This window comes from Mesocricetus auratus, unplaced genomic scaffold (genome assembly GCF_017639785.1).
Source record: "Mesocricetus auratus isolate SY011 unplaced genomic scaffold, BCM_Maur_2.0 Super-Scaffold_6730, whole genome shotgun sequence".
Lineage (NCBI taxonomy): Eukaryota > Metazoa > Chordata > Mammalia > Rodentia > Cricetidae > Mesocricetus > Mesocricetus auratus.
Genome location: NW_024429184.1, coordinates 62,084,573 through 62,103,553, shown reverse-complemented (window position 1 = coordinate 62,103,553; position 18,981 = coordinate 62,084,573). Strand labels below are relative to the sequence as shown.

At 40.8% G+C, this 18,981-nt stretch overlaps 1 protein-coding gene across 9 annotated transcripts in view; it reads right to left on the bottom strand.

Moving 5' to 3' along the window:
- Eya1 (EYA transcriptional coactivator and phosphatase 1) overlaps positions 1 to 18,981 on the bottom strand; it is a 144,206-nt gene that overhangs the window by 110,531 nt on the left and 14,694 nt on the right. For 7 of the 9 annotated variants that reach the window (XM_021225256.2, XM_013110892.3, XM_021225255.2 and 4 more), the window contains one exon: positions 5,418 to 5,495. In XM_021225256.2, coding sequence (XP_021080915.1) covers positions 5,418 to 5,495 — 78 coding nt within the window. Of the gene's footprint in view, positions 1 to 5,417; positions 5,496 to 18,981 lie in introns of those variants that run through there. The other 2 variants (XM_040741422.1, XM_040741423.1) reach the window with 1 other exon arrangement.

The window sequence follows — 18,981 nt, the reverse complement described above, 5'->3', positions numbered from 1 at the left end:
GTTTTTCTCCATCAAAACATACATTTCACTGATATCCTACACAGAAACTAGAAACCCCAGTCACCGTCTCTGTTCCCTCTTCCATTCACTTATCCCAAGTCCCAGAGCAGCCTGCTACTCTGGCCCTGGCCCTCACATTCATTCCTCGTTCAGACTCCAGCCCTGCTTCAAGTCCTCATCATGTCTCACTGCAATGGTCACAGCAGCCATGAGGACTATTGTCTTATGTTCCACCCTTTGCTCTCTCTCCCTCCCTATTGCCACCACAGAGATTCTGCCTCAGTGAAGATGCTTCATATCCATCCCGTGGCTCACAATCTTGTAGCCACTCACATGATTCTAGGAATGATTGATAAATTATTTGGAAGGGGATACAGGAGGCTGAGGCTTCCATACCCTGTCGTTCCTGGCACAGTGCAACCTGCCTGGATTTTGGGACTCCTATATGTTTTGTCCATTTTTACCTTTGTCTTGGATGTTCTTCAAGATAAGACCCTGGCCTTATCATGCTCTTCATTACCCTGTTTGACAAACCTACTGCCACAGAGACTGAAACATTACATTTCTTCACTTCTCTCTCTGCACTTTCTTGGCATATTGCACATATCCACAGAGCGCCATTAGGTGCATTGCATCTGGCTAGCATAATTCCACATGTAGCTATTGCTTTTCTTTGGAAACTATGAACTTCAGGTGCTGGAGACTTCTCATGTCTGCCTCCTCAGCACCTGACAGGATCTATCTAGCACATGGCAAGTGATCAGTAAGTAAGACTTACAACATAATAATGAGATCAGTGAAACAGCTCAATGGGTAAACTGAGGGTACCAAACCCAATGTCCTGAATTCAATCCCTGGGACTACATATTTCAAACTGCCATTTAACATACCATATATATGTCCCTAATCCAAACACCTGAGATCTCTGGTAGCCTATAGCTTAGTGTTTACCATGTGGTCTCAAATACCCTTCCCTTAATTTCCTAAACTACTTTTACAACAGTAATCCAGGAATCCCAATTGATTTCACTATCCCAGGACCAGAATAATCCAGAGCAAGGGGACTGGGGTAGGTACAGCAGTCACATTCTCCATTCATCAAATACAAATGACAGGAATCAGAGAGCTCCTAAGACACACAGACAATCCATACCTCCTTATCAGTCAGCACACTTGTGACTATTCTAGTCTTTCTCTTCCTTCTACCACATAATTTAAAGAAGTCTCCATAGGTCTTGAGGTGGGGGAAAATTCAGAGCCAAAAGCAATCTCAAAGGTGAGAATTCACTGAACAGATCAAGGACATTCAGAGATCTCCTGTCCTCAGTCCATACCTCCACAAGGCAGCCCTGTTATCACTGGCAACATCCTTCCTCCACTCTGATGAAAAGCATAAACATGAGTTTTCACTCTTCTCTTCAATCATAATTGCAGTCCTTCTTCAAAACACTCAAATCTGACATCTCAGTTCCACTCATTCATTGCTCTGCTCTAACCTCTGATACGGCAAAGAGAGAAGGCACCTTCCATGTCTCCGCTGAAGAGACATAATCTAACAAGGGATACGCAGCCAGGTTGATAATTCCATCTGCATAGACTCAGTGATGTCTCTGTTTCAATGGCTCCTCCTGGCCAGTAACAGTGCTCTTTAAGGACAGCAGGTTTGGGAGACCTGTGAGTCCCCCAGCAGCCTTGCTGAATTGCACTAGACTGGAAGACAGCCTAGATCAGCTCCACTTAGCCTATCTTTCCTTCCTTCTCTTCTTCACAATTTTTCCCTAACAAGATCCTGACATGCGACTCCTGACCTGTTGGCTTTTCTGGGACAATGTGAGAAACCAGTCAACTTTCTTCTGAGTCAGGAAAATAATGAACTTCCTGATTCTACCATGTTTCCATAAAGCCTTTTCCACACAATCAATGGTGTGTGTGTGTGTGTGTGTGTGTGTGAGGGAGAGAGAGAGAGAGAGAGAGAGAGAGAGAGAGAGAGAGAGAGAGAGAGAGAGAGAGAGAGAGAGAGAATGCACAACACCAGGTTTCCTCAGTCATTTCTCCACATTATGTTTTGAGGTTATATGCCTGAAGTTTTACATGGGTGCAGAAAAATCTAATTCATGTTCTCCAGCTTGTGGGACAAAGGCTTGCTATCTCCTCAGCCTCAAAGAATGGTCCCTTAAGGATGAAAATTAGATCATGCAAAAGCCTGAGGTGCTAACCAAAGCACCAAGTTCCCCAACCAGAACTCAGCCCTTCATTCACCACATCTATGTTCAGATGCCCCCTCCACAGGAGCCTCTCTCTAAGCAAGAACACAAACAACTTCTACTGTTTTTATTCACTTTCTTTGCTTCAGAGTCAGACATTCAAAGTGGCATCTTTTCATAACCAGTTAATAAGTAAACCACACTGATCATTCATGATGCTTACCTCTTCTATTGAGTAGTTTCTATTTGCTGATACACCAGACTGTGTTTGATTGATGCCATCAGCAAGTACTTAACTAACAACTAGTAACAGATTTAGATTGGGGAGACAGGCAGGATAGTCAGAGGCTTTACAGACACAATATTTACAATATCTATGGTCCTTTAAATATTCAAATGACTAAAATAATTGTGCCAGAGAGAGCTAGCAGATAAAAATGATAAAGGTGTTTGTCACCAAGCTTAAAGACTGGAGTCTGCCCCCTGGGATCACCATGGTGGAAGAAGAGTATAGACTTTTGATAGTTGTCCTCAGACCTTCATTCATACCATAGTGTGTGTGTGTGTGTGTGCACACGTCTGTGAGTACATACGATTAATTAATTGTACATGTGTGCTCACACTAATTAATTACTCTGTACTGTAAGGAGCAATTGAGTGAAACATCACAATGCAAAATGTAGACTGCATTTACTACTGGCTTATCCATGTGTTACTTCACTGAGCAAAGATGATTGGCCTACTACTGTAAGTGTCAAGAATATAAGGCTAACAATATCAGGACAGAATCCCTTTAAATTTTGTTACCTTCTTGGAACACATGTTACCTAACTTGTGTTTTAAAATATTACCTTTTCCAATCTGTAAGTGCTACATATGTGACCAATAGGAAATTTTGGAAAATACAAAATAGCAGAAAAAGAAAAAATGAAATTCACTTTATCCCACTACCTAGACACAAATACTATTTTCATTCTCTTGTTCTCATTTTCACAGCTCTTCCAGTGTCATCATGAGATGCAGTACTCCCTCCATCTCTGTCTCCTATTGAAGTGTCTTCTACGTTAAGGCAGTTGGAGACATGAATAATTGCTTGATAGTATTTCTTTTAAATAGTCTCAATTATCTTATCTCTACTCTCCTTTGCGTCCTATCTGCCAAGTTCATAACTCTGGATCAAACCAAATATCTCTTCACCTGGGGTCATTGTAGTGACCCTGACCATAAAATTATTTCCTTGCTATTTCATACCTGTAATTTGGCTATTGTTGTGAATTGTAATGTAAATATCTGATATGTGACCCTTGTGGGAGTTATGACTCCTGTGAGGGGTCACAACCCATGGTTTGAGAATCATTGTTTTAAAGGGCAAACTCTCTCTGTGTGTATATATTCCAAGTTCAAGAGCTCTGGTTTTGCTTGGACATGTGACTGCACTGTCTATCCACTTCGAAGTCCCCTTGTCACACTTTCCTAGTCTGCACAGCATCTCCATCAGTCTCCTCCAACTCCACACCTTCATAAGCTTGTCACTAGTCTCCTCTTTGAGACACTACCTAGACACAAATACTATTTTCGTTCCCATACATACAGAAATATATTCATACAAAGAAATGTATGAATATATGTATGTATATTTTCTTTAAAAATAAAATGGTGATTGTACTACAGATTCTACTCCTTTATTTTTTTTTTATTTTATTATCTTATTTTGGCTTTTTCAGGCAGGGTTTCTCCATGTAACCCCAGCTGACCTTAAACTCACTCTGATGATCAGGTTGGCCTTAAACTCAGAAATCTGCCTGCCTCTGTCTCTGAGTGTTGGGACTAAAGCTGTACATCACCACAGGTTTCCAAGATAATTACTCTCACATAGCCTACCCTCTCACTTCATAAAATAAGGTTTGTGTGTCTGCATATTCACTGCATATAAGTATTCATGCATGTGTATCCTTACACACATAAATGATGGCTGTGTATGAATGAATCTGCCATATAGACAGTGCTTCTTTTAAATTCCCTGCTTTCACTTCCAATTTGATATTCTCACTTCACCGTTACATCTCTAATTATCTCTGTAACACAGGATTACCTATCCAGTTCATTCACATATGGAGGTGCTCAATCTCCTGCCTTCAGCGCTAATGAATTCTGCTAACTTTACCACCCTGTACACTTCCACACTTCCCATCTGCAAACTTTCTGAGCTATGGTGCTTAACACGCCTGACATCTTCAGGTAGCTCATAGCTCTCGTTCAAAGTACCCCAGAGTGAAGGAACAGACATGCTCCACATATGCCTTGCTCTCCTCCTCTCTGTCGTGCTTGACTGCTGCGATGACCATTGGTCACGGATGACTTACGCTCCATAAATACAAAGAACGCCTCATTTTCCCATTCCCACTGCCAGAATTTTGCCAGAATTCTTCACTATTTCTTTTTAAAATAAATTTGTTTGTATTTTATGTGTGCTGGTGTTTTGCTTGTGTGTATATCTGTGTGAGGGTGTCAGATAGCCTAGAGTTTACAGCTACACTGACACAACTGTTACACACGGTTGTGAGCTACCGTGTGGGTGATGGGAATTGAACCCGGGTCCTGTAGATGAGCAGCCAGTGCTCTTTACAGCTGAGCCATCTCTCCAGCCTCCTCTTCAATATTTCTTAATCAAATTAATGCAAAATTTTTAAACTGGTCTCGCACTTGAATTCAGGTGTTCCCAAATACATTGTCCCAGCATCCATGACTGAATAATAAATCTAAGCTTCAGCTTTGTCCTTTGATGTCTCCCATTGCACAGAGGCAAAAGCAAAAACAAAACCAATATAACACTGCTTAACAGAATCACCCCAGCATAGAGCTTGTGCAGACGACAGTCGGCTTTGAGGGAAATAAGTCTAATTATGATGTCTTGAGGAGTTGAATTTTGACCATGCAAACTTGTATGATTGGAGAAAAACGATATAAATAATAGGAGAAGCACCATTCACAAATAAAGGTTGAAGAATGGAGAACAAAAGTCCTTTTATCTTCTTTGGACACCAAAGAAGGGACTACAAACATGGGAATTGTTAATTGCAATTTGGAGGAGAGCTATAATTTATATTTGCCTTTGTGAATACTCATACATCTACATGAACACATACACTCATACAATAAACTAGGAAATACAATGCTTAGTACGAATTGGAAAATCTAATTTTCGTTCCTTACCTGAACCTGAGAAACTGTCTAAAGACCCGTCTGCTGCTGTTGAAGCTATTTCACTGCTGCTCATTGGCTCTGTTTTAACTAAAAAGTAAACACATATCACATACTGAGTTAGTATCATTTGTAAAGGTGTGGGAGAGAAAATATAACATCCTAAATAATTTTATTACTAGATTTTGTTTTGAAAAATTCTCATGTTGAATTTCTTTTCTGTAAGAAAGTTCTTCTTCTGTTCCAAATTACCCTTTAAAGCCATGGTTCTCAATATTAATGTGACACTTTAATACAGTTCTTCATGTTGTAACCCCAACCATAAGCTTATTTTGTTGCTACTTCATAACTGTAATTTTGCTACTATTATGAATTATATTGTAAATATCTGATTCACAGGATATTTGATATGGTACCTGGACCCACAGGCCTGACAACGACTGCTTTAAAGGAAGAATTTAAAAGCTAATTAAATTTATTTTCAGTATCTAACTATTAATTTTCTCATTAGTAAAAACATTGCTTACAAAAACAATATGAAATTACTTCTTGGTTTTTGTCGAAAATTTGTTATTTAGCCAGGAAATCAGAAGGAAAATTAAAAGGGTTTCAAGAAGTAAGGAATAAGTGGTCATTCTTAAGACCAACTGGTTCCTTGGTAATTGAGAACAAGTATGTGCATATGCACAAATTTTACACACACACACACACACACACACACACACATGCATGCACACACTTTCTTAGATATCTAGTATGGTGCAGACACAACTGCAAGTCAATGAACTCCTATTACCAAGGCACTTCATATGGCCAATTCATCAATATTTTTTGCACAATGAAGAAAAGAGGGATTTTTGATTTAGAAGTAATATTAATAGAAGACAGTGTGAGGAGAAAAACATATATAAACATTATACTTTGGCAAAGTTCCTAAGGTTTGAGAAGTACCATTCTGATTTAGGCCATAGGATGTCCACTAAACCTACTTCCAACAGAATGACAGGATCACAGAGCCACACTCTTTTGGAACCCAGAGCATCTGCCTTTTCCCTCCCTAGTTTTATAATCCCTTTTGTGAAATGCCATTACCGGCATGCTACTGACCTGTGTATGGAGGTGACTTATTCTTTGTTTTCAGATGTGGGACGGGGTGGTGGAGTGTGGGAGTGGGGATACACTAATATTCTAAAGTCAGTCTAAAACTCTGTGTCCCCTGAAGTGAAGGTTCTGAGCACAGAGTATTCAGGGAGAGAAGCCCCTCCCTCAAAGTAAGAACATTCTGGAATGGAAGAGATGATGGAGAAAACATCTCTTCTGTCTCAATGTCACCAGTTTCTCCAAAACGCCAGACAGAGATCTCATCCAGCTCAATCCCTGGCCCTAAGCGTTTTGCACACATATGATGAATGGTTTTCCCATGAGTGTCATAAGTAGATGGATCACACTGTCATTTAAAAAATTAATTACTTTGATGGCTTCTAAACAAAGTTGTGGAGAAAAGAAAAAAAATAAAGAAAAACCACTGAGCCAAATGGAAATCACTCTGCCTGATTGTTTTCATGTAGGACCACACAACAGTGAGACTCTGACTCAGGTTTTCACTTTTCTGCCAGTTGTTTTGGGTTAGAAGTCTTAGCTGATGCTAATACATTCCGACAGAAGTCTGACGTTCCCTTCTTCCCCCATGCCACCAGCCACCTAATGCTCTTGCTCTTCATAACCACAACATTGCCACAGCTGTGGGGAAGCCAACAGTAACAACAATGGGCTTTCATGCTCAAGATGTCCACATTAAACTTCATATTCCTTTAAAGACCTGATACAATGCCCCCAGCAGATCACCCAGTTGCCTTAGTCCACCTTATATACTAAACACCAGTGGGATGCTGAACTCCAAATCAAGCACCACATGCCGAGGTGATGGGTAGGACAAGGGAAAATGAAAAGTGACCACGTAAAACGCATACTGTGGGTGGGCTTCTTCAGGGGTCTTATCATCATGTGGGAAAGAAACTCTGTAAGGTCTCCGAAACTCCTTAGTCAGGCATTATCGTGTTGTCTCTCTCACATGTGAAAACTGAAACTAAAGAGGTCAGGAAGCATCCAAAATGGGATTTCATTTGGGGAGTTCCTTTATTCCCAGACCCATGACCAAAGCTTGATGAAACGGTAATAAGTAAGTAAGTAGCACTTTGCAAAAGTTAGAGCCGGAAGAAGGCAGCTGGGGCTTCGTGCCACCAGCTGTGGTTTGATTAGAAAGCATGACTCTGCCAGATCCGCCCTTGGAGCTTCCAGACCACTGAGCTTACTGGATGATCTCAAGTAGAAATTCCCTGCCCTGATGTCAAGAAAGGATGAGAGAGGATGAAGAAAGAACTCTTCCATTCCATGGGCTTTTGGTCCAAATTGCTTCTAAGTCTGCCAAATCTAAGGTCAATGATGCTATAGTTTCAACTATAAAATTACTCTGAGAAAGTTTACAAACAACAAAACCCCCTCTATCACTGAAATTTACATCACTGCATGATCAAGCTCAATCAAATGCAACTCTCACTCCCAACCAGGAATTCCAATTGTTCTTCAAATCCATTAAAACTCGGCAAAAAAAGAAAGGAAAGGAAGACGATACTCTCTTTTAAGTCCCAAGATCATTGCCTTTTGCTGTTGTTCAAATACAGCCATCTATACACTAAGAACTAAAGAGTCCCACTGAATCCGGTTTCTGAAAAGGCTCTCTGTTAAAGGGGAGATGATGTCCACAAAGTAACTACCAGGATGTGCATGATTATATCAGTCCTGTAATCAAATACTTTGATCCACAAAGGCCTAATGATTTATTGTGATGTAAGATAGTCTCTGAGGGGCTGGGGAGGTGACTCACTGGATAAGGGGCTTGCTGTGTAGGTATGACTACCTGAGTTCATACCTCCAGGACACACATAAACTGGACATGGTGGCATACACCTATAACCTCAGTGCTGGAGGAGGAGGAAGACAGGCAGAGCCCAAGCCTAGCCTAAAAAGGGAACTTCTGGATCAATGAGAGACCCTGCCTCAAAAAGCAGGGTGGAGCGTGATAGGAGAAGATAACTCATGTGTATGCACGCGTGTGGAAAACGTCCTCTCCAAAATAGAAAAGTCTAAATATTTCTGGATTTGTTATGGCCAACTATCCACTGCCTGAAGAATTAAAAAGACAAAAGCAGTGTGTGCCCACCAGAACCTGATCCACTCCATCTTACTTGGATGATCACACACAGCAATAGGCTGCAAATGACATAACAAAGCATCTCTCCCAAGCTTTAAATTTTTAAGTACCACACGCTGACTTTTCTTCTGAAAGATACTGTGACATTTGAGGTAGTTCTGCTATCTAAGCTTCCTGACTAGAGAGCAAAAATCTATAAATAATGTTTTCTAACTATAGGATTATGTGCCCCATAGTACTCTGTTTGTTATATGACCTCAGTTTTCTACAGAGTAGCTGTTTTCTTTTTCTCTTATTGATTCTCCTGCATGTCTTCTTTCCCCCTGCTTTAGGTTCTGGTCTGCCATCTGACCCTGGCCAACTGTCTCTCACAGATGTCCTTTAAGACACTCCTTCATGTGACCACATACTCCAGACCTCAGCTGTCCTGGAGCACTGATACTCTTAGATGTTCTAGAAATTTCTACCTCCTAATGCCTTTGAGCATCACTGCTGAGATCAGAGGACCTAGTCACCTGCTGCTGGACTTTCTACAGTTTAAGTCTTTGGCTCTGATCATCATTTTAAATAATGTTTTTTTAATTATATATGTCACTGAAATGTAATAGAGGTTCACAGAATGTCATGTGAAGATCTAGTACCAAGAAGGAGTTGAGACAGTGTCCATGACCATCCCTGAGAGCACCAGCAGCAGTATTCAGAATTAATACTTATTACTAATGGAGCATCAATCTAGCTTTTCTGCCAAAAATGTAAACCTAGAATAAGACACTCAGTATTGGTTATCAAAGCTTTCTCATCTGTTCCTGGGTATTATATACTCAGATGAGAATAAAAAGTAAATAAAGATTATAACCATTTCAGATATGTGCTAGGTCCAGAACTCACAATTTCAGTCATGCACTAGGTCAAGAACCCACCATTTCAGCCATGTGCTAGGTCCAGAGCCCATGCTTTTATAATCACTCATCCTCTTTTTACAGTATCTCTGGAAGCATGAGAAATCAGAATGTTTTTTTCGACTGGTTGAGTTGCCTGCTGGCAACATACTCTGCCACTGAACTATATCCCTGGCTCCAAAATCATTTTTAAGGTACAGATAACAGTGTTTAAAAAAAATCTATCATAAGCCCCACATTAAAGTCAAGCCTATCCTTCCAAAAGAAATGAAAGGATCTAAAAAGAAAGATCAACCATTGAAACCGTACCTAAGGAAAGCCAAAATCAAATCAAGCAAGGTATCTTGGGACTAACTCAAGAAAGCAGGACTAAATCATGATTACATTACGACAACTAGTGTCTCGGCTATTACCCTCATCAGTGTATGCTTTTTCTGAAGGAGCAGGTCAGCAGAAGAAAGATGGTGCATGAGACAGCAGCGACCAGAAATTTCTGAATACACAAAGAAGTTCTAGCATTCTTTATAGTAAGCTGATACATGAAAACAAGAAAGTCTCTTTCTATACTGTAAATGGAGACTTGCCTATCAGACCACTGTAGCCTGGGGAGATCCGTTATGACAATCAGCCAATTAGCCCCTGGCACCATAATTCCACATTCATCAACTTCTGGATGAACTTGAAATGTTGTGGCCATGAAAGCACATCTCCAAACTTAGAAGGCAATCAGAGAAGTGCTCAATTCATTTGATGAGTGATATTTTCCCCATGTATTAATAAAATCCAAATCAGGTTCAGTCCCAAGTTGTAGGTCTGCTTGCTAGACTGAGAGCCAGTGTGTACTCTGATGAATTTGCCCAGAAAGGCACATGGACATGGAATGGCAGCAGGCTGGGTGAGTAGCGGTCAGCCCCCTTCCCACTCCCGGGCCAGTGCCTAAGCTTATCTCGCAGTTCTTTGCTTGGCATAAGCTCAGACACAGGGACTGCTTCTTCCCAGGATTCCTTTCTCTCAATAACGTTCATTTAAGTTTGCCTATGAGGTGATCCTGCTATGCCGTTGCCTAAAACTGCATTACCTCCAAGAACCATCATGTTCCCCTTATTACCTCACTTCTGCCAGACTCACCCTTTGCTCGTTAGAACCTGTCTTTCCAAACCACTGTCTGTTCTCCCACTCCAACTTCATCAGCCTGCTGTGGCCAGTGTGGAATCCAGCGTCTGCCATGTCTGGTCTCTACTCTATGGGCTGTGTGGAAGCCAGTGCCTGCCATGTCTGGTGTCTACTCTATGGGCTGTGTGGTCTCATGTTCCCAGGTGCCTTTTCTATCCATCTCTAATCACAGGAAGGGTAACTTCCCATTGCCTGCTCTTCACAGTGAGCATGACCGCCCAGGACCGGTTACCATGCTGAGGAAATCCACTTAAAATAGAGTTTTCCCTTTTCCCATCTCTTGAGCCATCCCATCACAGGACAGCCTCTGCTTTCCATTTCTTATCAAGTGTCTGAAATAGCTTCACCGAATCTTTGTCACTTTCCTCAGTGTCCAAGCCATATCTCCTTTCCCACCCATGTGCCCTCACCAGATATTTTCTAGAGACTGAAGCTGCATTAATTTCTCCTCTTCCTGCAGTATGTCCCTGGATTAAAGTTTCAGGGCTTCCTTTTACCTCATTCCTCATGTCTCTCCCAGGCTTCCTTTGTAATGATACCCCATTTCTTCGTTTTGTAGCATCTTCACTTCCACCAAGCTGGTTCTCTGGTACCCAGAGACGCAGACAGGGCTCCCTGAACATTTTGTTTGCGGGGCTCAGAACTGAGCACAGGACCCTAAGCTGCCATGTACTCTATCCCTATCCCCTGTCCCAATTGTTTAAATGTTCATGAACTGTCTCTCAATGATAGCTCTTCTGGAGCTGTCTTCTTGAACCTTCAAGCTTCCTGGGCACTTGTTTTTATATTCCCATCATGGATGGACTCCCTCTCTAATCCACTGTATAATTCTGCCAGTATCTGCTGTTTCCAAAAACGGCCTTCTCCAACTTCCTAGCTCAAACTTCTCTCAGTTTTACCTTTCTTTAACCCTTCTAAATAAACCTCTTTCCTTGAAAGTTTATTTTTAAACATTAATGACCCAACAATAACAACAGTTCTTTTTTTCTGTATTTCCTTTCTTCCCCCACCCCAGATCATTTTCCTTTGTCTATCCATAATTCCACCTCCTTCCCACCCATATACATTTTCCTTCACAATAATTTTCCTTACCATGACTTTGAAAATGATTTTTATGTAGACAATTCTCAATCTCTATTCATGTGTGTACACATAAATACATCACTACCCCATCCCTCTGAAGGACTCAGTTTTTATAAAAATATTTTTAGTCACAAAGACTGGATGTTTCCCTTCTGCTTCCTCACTTCTTACATGCATTACCAGGCACTGTAGCTTGGATTTTAAGCATGCCTCAGAGGCTGGTGTAAAGATATGGTCCCCCTTGCATTGTGACATTACTGGAGGTTAGGAAACATTACATGTGCTATTCTTCATCTCTTTTCATGTCCCAGCCATAAGATGAATGATTTACCTGTGCACATGTTCCAACCCTGATGAAATGTCCTTACCCTAACCAGAATCTGTAAAGCATGATGTAGGCCATTGGTACACTGTTAGAGAAAAGCCATGATACAGTCCACTGGTCCACTGGTAGAGCACTTCCGTAGCATGCATAATGTCCTGACTTCTACCTCCAATAATGGGGATAGGGTGGGGTATTGAGTCTATCTGTTCATGGACTCAGAAAACATAGTCAACACACCTTTGTTCTCTATAATCTAGTAACTTCAGATATTTGCTACAGTGACAGAAAGTTAATGAGTCATGCATATTAAATTCTACCAATGTCATCTTTCCTAATTACCTTCTAACTGGAATAAAACTGGGGAGATTAGACCATCGGCTCCATTCTCCAAGCCGTAGAAAACTGTGTATTTTGGTGGAGTAGATTTGTATAATATGCTGGCACTGAGGTTTTCAGCAAGTGTTAAATAGGCATGAGTGAAGTTTCTAGTCACTAGTCATCATACATTAGACTCTTAGAAAGCACACAACCTGGCCGGGCGTTGGTGGTGCATGCCTTTAATCCCAGCACTTGGGAGGCAGAGGCAGGCGGATCTCTGTGAGTTCAAGGCTAGGCTGGACCGACAGCCTCCAAAATAATACAGAGAAACCCTGTCTCCTAAAAACCAAAAAGAAAAAAAAAAGAAAAGAAAAGAAAGCATACAGCCTCATCTAATGGCCCTGACTCTGTGAGACACTACAGTCTACATGCTGTAAAAAAGGTACGACCTGCCCCTATATAGAGACACTTGAACTACAGAAGGCAGTGCTTCCTCCCAGCTCCACATTTGCCAGTCTCTTACTCACTCACATTAAGTATTGTATAAGGCTTCCAAGCTGAATTATATACTTCAAGTTTCATTCAAAAATCCTATATTGCCCTTAATCTACTACTCAGGCATAGTTGTTTCCCCTTGAACTTCAAAACTGTTGTCTGTACCATCATTAGAATATATATATTATATAATATATTATATTCTATATTCTATAATATATACCATATTATAGAATATATAATACATATATTTTATAGAATATACAGTATATAAAATAAACAACATATACTATATGAGATATATTGTATATTTTATAGAATGTACAGTATATATCTTTAGATTAAATATTTAGAATATATTAATGTATATATTTAGCTCCACTTGTATCCTCTTCTTTTTTTGTTGGTTTTCCAAGACAAGGTTTCTCTGTATTGTTTTGGAGGCTGTCCTGGAACTCAGTCTGTAGACCAGGCTGGCCTCGAACCCACAGAGATCCACCTGCCTCTGCCTCACAAGTGCTGGGATTAAAGGCCACCTCTCAGCCACGTATCCTCTCTATCCCACTTCATATTTCATAGTCTTACTCATCTTGATGTATGATAACTATTTTCACAGAAGAAGCATTTTTAATTGCTCTATCCTTACACACCTTAAGCCAATACTTCTCTCACAGAACCCAGCAGTTGTAGAAGGAACAGATGAAGATGAGGGACGCATGCTCCATGAAGACAGGCTTCAATGAATTTAACCATTAGGCACACTGCTCAGCAATTATAAAAACCACTGAATCTCACACCATTTTAGCCCTCCCAAATTATTACTCCAGCAGCGTAGATGCAGCTTCTTTATCCAAGGAATCCTGTGGATGGGATTCAATCATTTTGAATTCGTAAATGAATTTCATCATCATCAAATAATATCTTTGGGCATTTGTTTGTACCCTTCCTGATTTCATAAGGGCACAGGCAAATGAATGGCCATAGCTTTGGTAGTATTATGCTACGGAGATCAAAAAAGAAAAGGACAATTCTGTAATGGCTCAGGTTCAATGACAACATCATTTATCCATTTAAGGAGTCTTTTTCTTAAACATAGGCTAAAGTAAAAATACGTGTTTTTTTAAACTACCAAATGATTGCAAAAAAAGAAAAAAAACAGTGACACCAAATGAAAGTGGTGAAAAATGAATAAAATTGGTACATAGTAAACGAGAGCAGAAAATATTCCCAAATGCACATTTTTATATGCCTGACTTTAAAATCACACCATTGAAGTACTTTAACTTGCCATGGTATTTTTCTTTACCAAAAATTATATACACCTACAAACTCAATGCTTTGCTTTCAGTTACTCCTCACTTCAAAGATGTGACATCTCTTCATTTGGATTGGGACAACAACTTGATATCCTCAAAATATTAAAGTCATATTCTCTCCAAGAGGGGAGAAAATATTAATTCTTCAAAAGTAGCTTATACAACCATATAACAAAGCAAACCACATTGACCCAACTTGAACTTAAGAGGATGAATGGTATGCAATGTCTCCCATTGGCTCATGGATTGGGTATGCTGGCAGATAGGCTTCTGGGAAAAGACTTCCTTTTGAGACCTCGGACCAATCGGCCCATTAGTCGGTTCCTTGATAGACCTATGCTATTGCAGCATAGGAAGGTGGTGGAAGGTGGAATGTGAGGCATAGATGGATGAATAAGGAAAGTGAGGGGCAGCTCTGGAAAGATATTTCTTGTCACTGCCCTTTCCTCCATGGAACTGAATGGCTTTGCTGTGGCATGCCCTTCCACAATGATGATGTCTCTCAACTCAGGTTTAGGTGCATGCAGCCAGCCGACCACAAAACGAAACCTTTGAAACTCTAAGTCAAAATATACTCTCCCTCCCTTTCAACCACTTGTGTCAGGCATTTAGTAATAGTAATGGAAAATCTAACCAACACACCCGGTCAAGAAGAATGGCAGGGAATTTCAAAAGCCGTTATTTACAGGAAATGGAGCATACTATCCTGTCATTGTGCATTGTGGCGCGTGGCTTGTGCAGAGGCCGAGGCTAGTGGCCCTTTTTTAGAAAAGAAGTAAGAAATAGTAAATGTACACTCCCTTGCAAGGTTGCTTACAACTCTAGTTGTCTGTTTTTGTGGGTATCATTCCTGTCTCACTGGCTCAGGTTCCCAACACATCAAATCTGAACAGATTGAGACTACACTGGAGCTTATCCCCTCTCAGTCCAGACATGATGCCAGATTAATACCTAAAACACTTTCACAGTATCGATCCAGTCTTTCTCAAAATATTCACTGGCTTCTCCTACCGGCCCCGGAAGCCCAAATTCCTCAGCCTGATGCTCGGGGTCCTCCACGGTTGGGCTCCAGTTGGCTCCTCGAGAACCTTATCTCCTATCAATTCCTTCTTCAGCTTGCCCGGTCTCCTCGGTCCCCCAAACTATCCTACCTTTGTTCATGGTGCTCCCTCATTTCACATGCATTCCAGCTCCTGTCCCCCATTCAAACCATTTCCTAAGTCGGCTCACATTCCAGCTCCTCCTTGAAGCTGGGCCTCCCAAGCTGAAGAGCCCTTTCTTCTGAACCCTGAGAGCACTTTTGTTCGCATCAGTGGCTTCTAACCTACTGGAGAATGGAGCCCTTTTTTCTGACAGCAAAATATTTCAGAACTCAATGATAGCTTCTTTCTAATCCGTTGATGTGGAAAGTATGTCGCGGGAGACCCTACTGTGGAGTGAAGGACACAAGCTTTGCATTTGAACAAATATAACGGATGGTCACATATAAAAAAGGTGCACTTATGACATGCTAATGTACTCACCAAATACACACAGCTTGGTACACAAAATCATTTTCTCATCTTCAGCACTCACTCTCCTACTCCTAGGAAAATTTGAGTCATGTGCTGAAGGTCCTAGTCTCCAAAATTTAGTCATTTATTTACTTTTTCCCAAAAAGTTGGAATTTGTATCTCCCTCAATCAGACCTTGAGCTCCTTAAGGCAGGGGGTCAACTAGCATTCTTCATGATCCAACTTCTCCCCTCCTTCAGAGTACTTTTTGCATAGTAAAAACAAAAAAATATTTTTGTTCCCCTTCTGTTCCAATATTGTAAGATGCAGAAAAACTGGGAGGACCATCAGATAAATCACTGTAAACCTACAATTTGGGGACAATAATTAATAGTTTACCGCCGTGTTGTCATGATTGAGCTATGAGACTGTTATGCTTTTCTATATCTGTCCTCAAAATAAGATAGAAACAAAATAACTCCAAAAATAAAAAACCCTCATTTTTTATCTATCCCCAAATAAGTTGCATATGTAAAAGATTTCTTCTAAACATTTCATCACTTACATCATTATCATCCAGGCTTGTTTTTTTATGTCTCTTCTATTCAGTAAAATAATCCATATTGAAGGGTACAGGTTTTAATTGTGCCCTTTGATGGTTTCTAATAGATACTAGCCTCTAGAAACCACAGTGAGAGCTGAATATTTTTGTTTATTATACAAGGGAAACATGGCACAATGGTAAAAAAAAAAGAAAAAATTCTAAGAATTTAGAAATATACCAGTCTCCATTTCTGATATAAATAACACATGATGTAGCTTTTCGAATGGAGGAGTGACAATTTATTCTGTATCTATGTGTTAAGCATCTCTTGTGTACATACTAAACACTTTACAGGCAAGCAATAGCCCCTTTACTCCCCATGGCAAGCTTAAAAGGCAGGTATTTTACTTGTTTCCTTTCAAAGATACAGAATTTGCAGCCTAAAGATGTTAAGTGACAACCAAGATGACAAAGCTAGCTTCTCACTGTTACAATTAATTTCTCTTTTATAAATCTGCTGAAGAGTCAGATGCTCCCCCAGTAGAGTTTTCTCATATTGGACCATTCCTCTGTTTAGACTGAGATAATCAGAGAGTGGCACTAAACAGGCGAATAGCAGGACACGAAGGAGAAGTGTATCAGTATATGTTGCAAATTAGCAGATGGTAAAATCAACCAGTGTTTGAAGATTGGAAGCAGATGAGCTGGCTCAGATTCAGAACCTCAATCATATCAATATGGAAAAATGGTTTATTTGCCCAAAATGCAATCAACCCGCCAAATGATTAGTACCCCGTTCCTGTCTTTTGCTAAGCCCCAGGAGCTCCCAGACATTCGCCTCACCCCCATTCAGTGTTAACTAAGTGCTATTGAGTTCATCAAGCACTCTGAGTACCTACCAAAGCTATTTAGTGATGTCAAGTAGGAACAAATAAGCCTACCTCCAATGGAGACACTACTATACCAGTTCCAAAGGACATGCTTCCTTAAAATAGAACATTTATCATTGTTTCAAAGTAGCTACTATGTCTAGAGCATGTAGCAGATGCCAGTAATTGTTCTCAAGACTTTGGATAAACTAATTGTCCCATCACCAAGAATGAGTGGGCAGGCAAGCCCCAGTGCACAATGAAGGCTTGAAGGCAACAAGCATAGCCAATGAATGGAAGCACTGCCAAAGAGACAGACTGTCTTCGATCTACTGATCTATCCTAAAGGCGCTCTCTGTGTGTCGATACCATTATCATCTCAGTTCACAGGCCTGTATCAAAGGCCAGGAGGTATTGCACTAGCTTGCCAGAGACTGACTGAGACCAGCTTCCACTGGAGGCAACCTGGCCTCAATGCCCCTTCAGCCTGCTCCGCTGTGCCTCTAAAAACCTACTTTGTTACATGAAATATGAACAGCTGAACTGAGGCTCTGAGCCCCATTGAGTCTGACTATAAAAGATATGCTCTCACACCATGTAATGCCACTTTCCTGCATTTTTAGTATTATTTTGTCCCCCTTACATCTCAAGGCAAATATGAGATTGGTGCTGAGACAATACTACATAAATAAGTGCCAGGGCTTCAAGTAAATTACCATCACCATTTCTCCCCCAGAGTGCTTTCTCACTGCCCATACTACTTAAGTGCATGGCTTGAAACGTACAGCCAGTCACAACCCTCTTCTATTTACCTGCCCAAGTTCTGAGCCCAGTACCCAGAGCCTGTGTTAGCTGCTCAGTCTGCCACCCTGCTCTTGTCTCTCTATGCTCTGTGTTCTGTACTCAACACACACAAACACACAGACACATACACAACTGCACACAAGAGACAGAGGTACACATAGCACACTCTTTACACTGAAGTGTGGGTGTATTAGTTCTCCTTTGGTCATTCCCTACCTTAAAAATTATTGTTGCCATATTTTAAAGATGCTAAACCTGTGCTTACCAACAGCCTTATTGCTATATCACTCAATTTTGTCATACTGTATGGGAGTTGCTTCATCACTGCTAAAGTTTGAGGTCCACTAGATCTATTTGTGAAATAGTAAGTTCTTTCAGGTCAAGTGCAGATTGGCTACTGTTGCTCATATCAAAAGCTGCCACAGATGCTCACTGTGGCTGTTCGCAGGATGGAGAGCATATGACCATTTTGTGAATTGGTCTGTGACGAGTACTTTCCAAAGAACTGAAAATGAAGCTTTAAATAATTCTTGAATAGTTAATGTGCTATAAGTAATATGAATGGATGCCCTGCTCCTGTAATGCCTCATTTGCATGATTTAGTTAGTAACAAGGGCATTCATTCAACAAATACCTGTTGCCAAAGCAGCCAGATTCCAAGGACAGTGAGCAAATCTGTCCTGCCTTCAAGGAGCTCAGAGGCTCCACTGAGCAAAGGAGACATATATGTGGATATTATAAACCTTTCATCTTGGCCACCGTCTTAGGTAAGGCGATATAAAAATGAATTCTTCAGGCAGGTAAAGACTATCATTAACAACTGGAGCAGTGCTGTGGGAAAGCCCACACGTTAGAGAACAAGAACACAGGGTCTGAGGCAATCACAACACGCGTATGCATCTTCTCCCTAGCACGGCCCATGTGCTGTGTGAGAGCAGATCCGTCACTCAACTGCTTTAACACCAGGTGCATAAAGCTCACCTTAAAATTTATTTTGGAGGATGAAATGACTAAAAATGTAGAGCGCATCATAATGGTCTCATAGT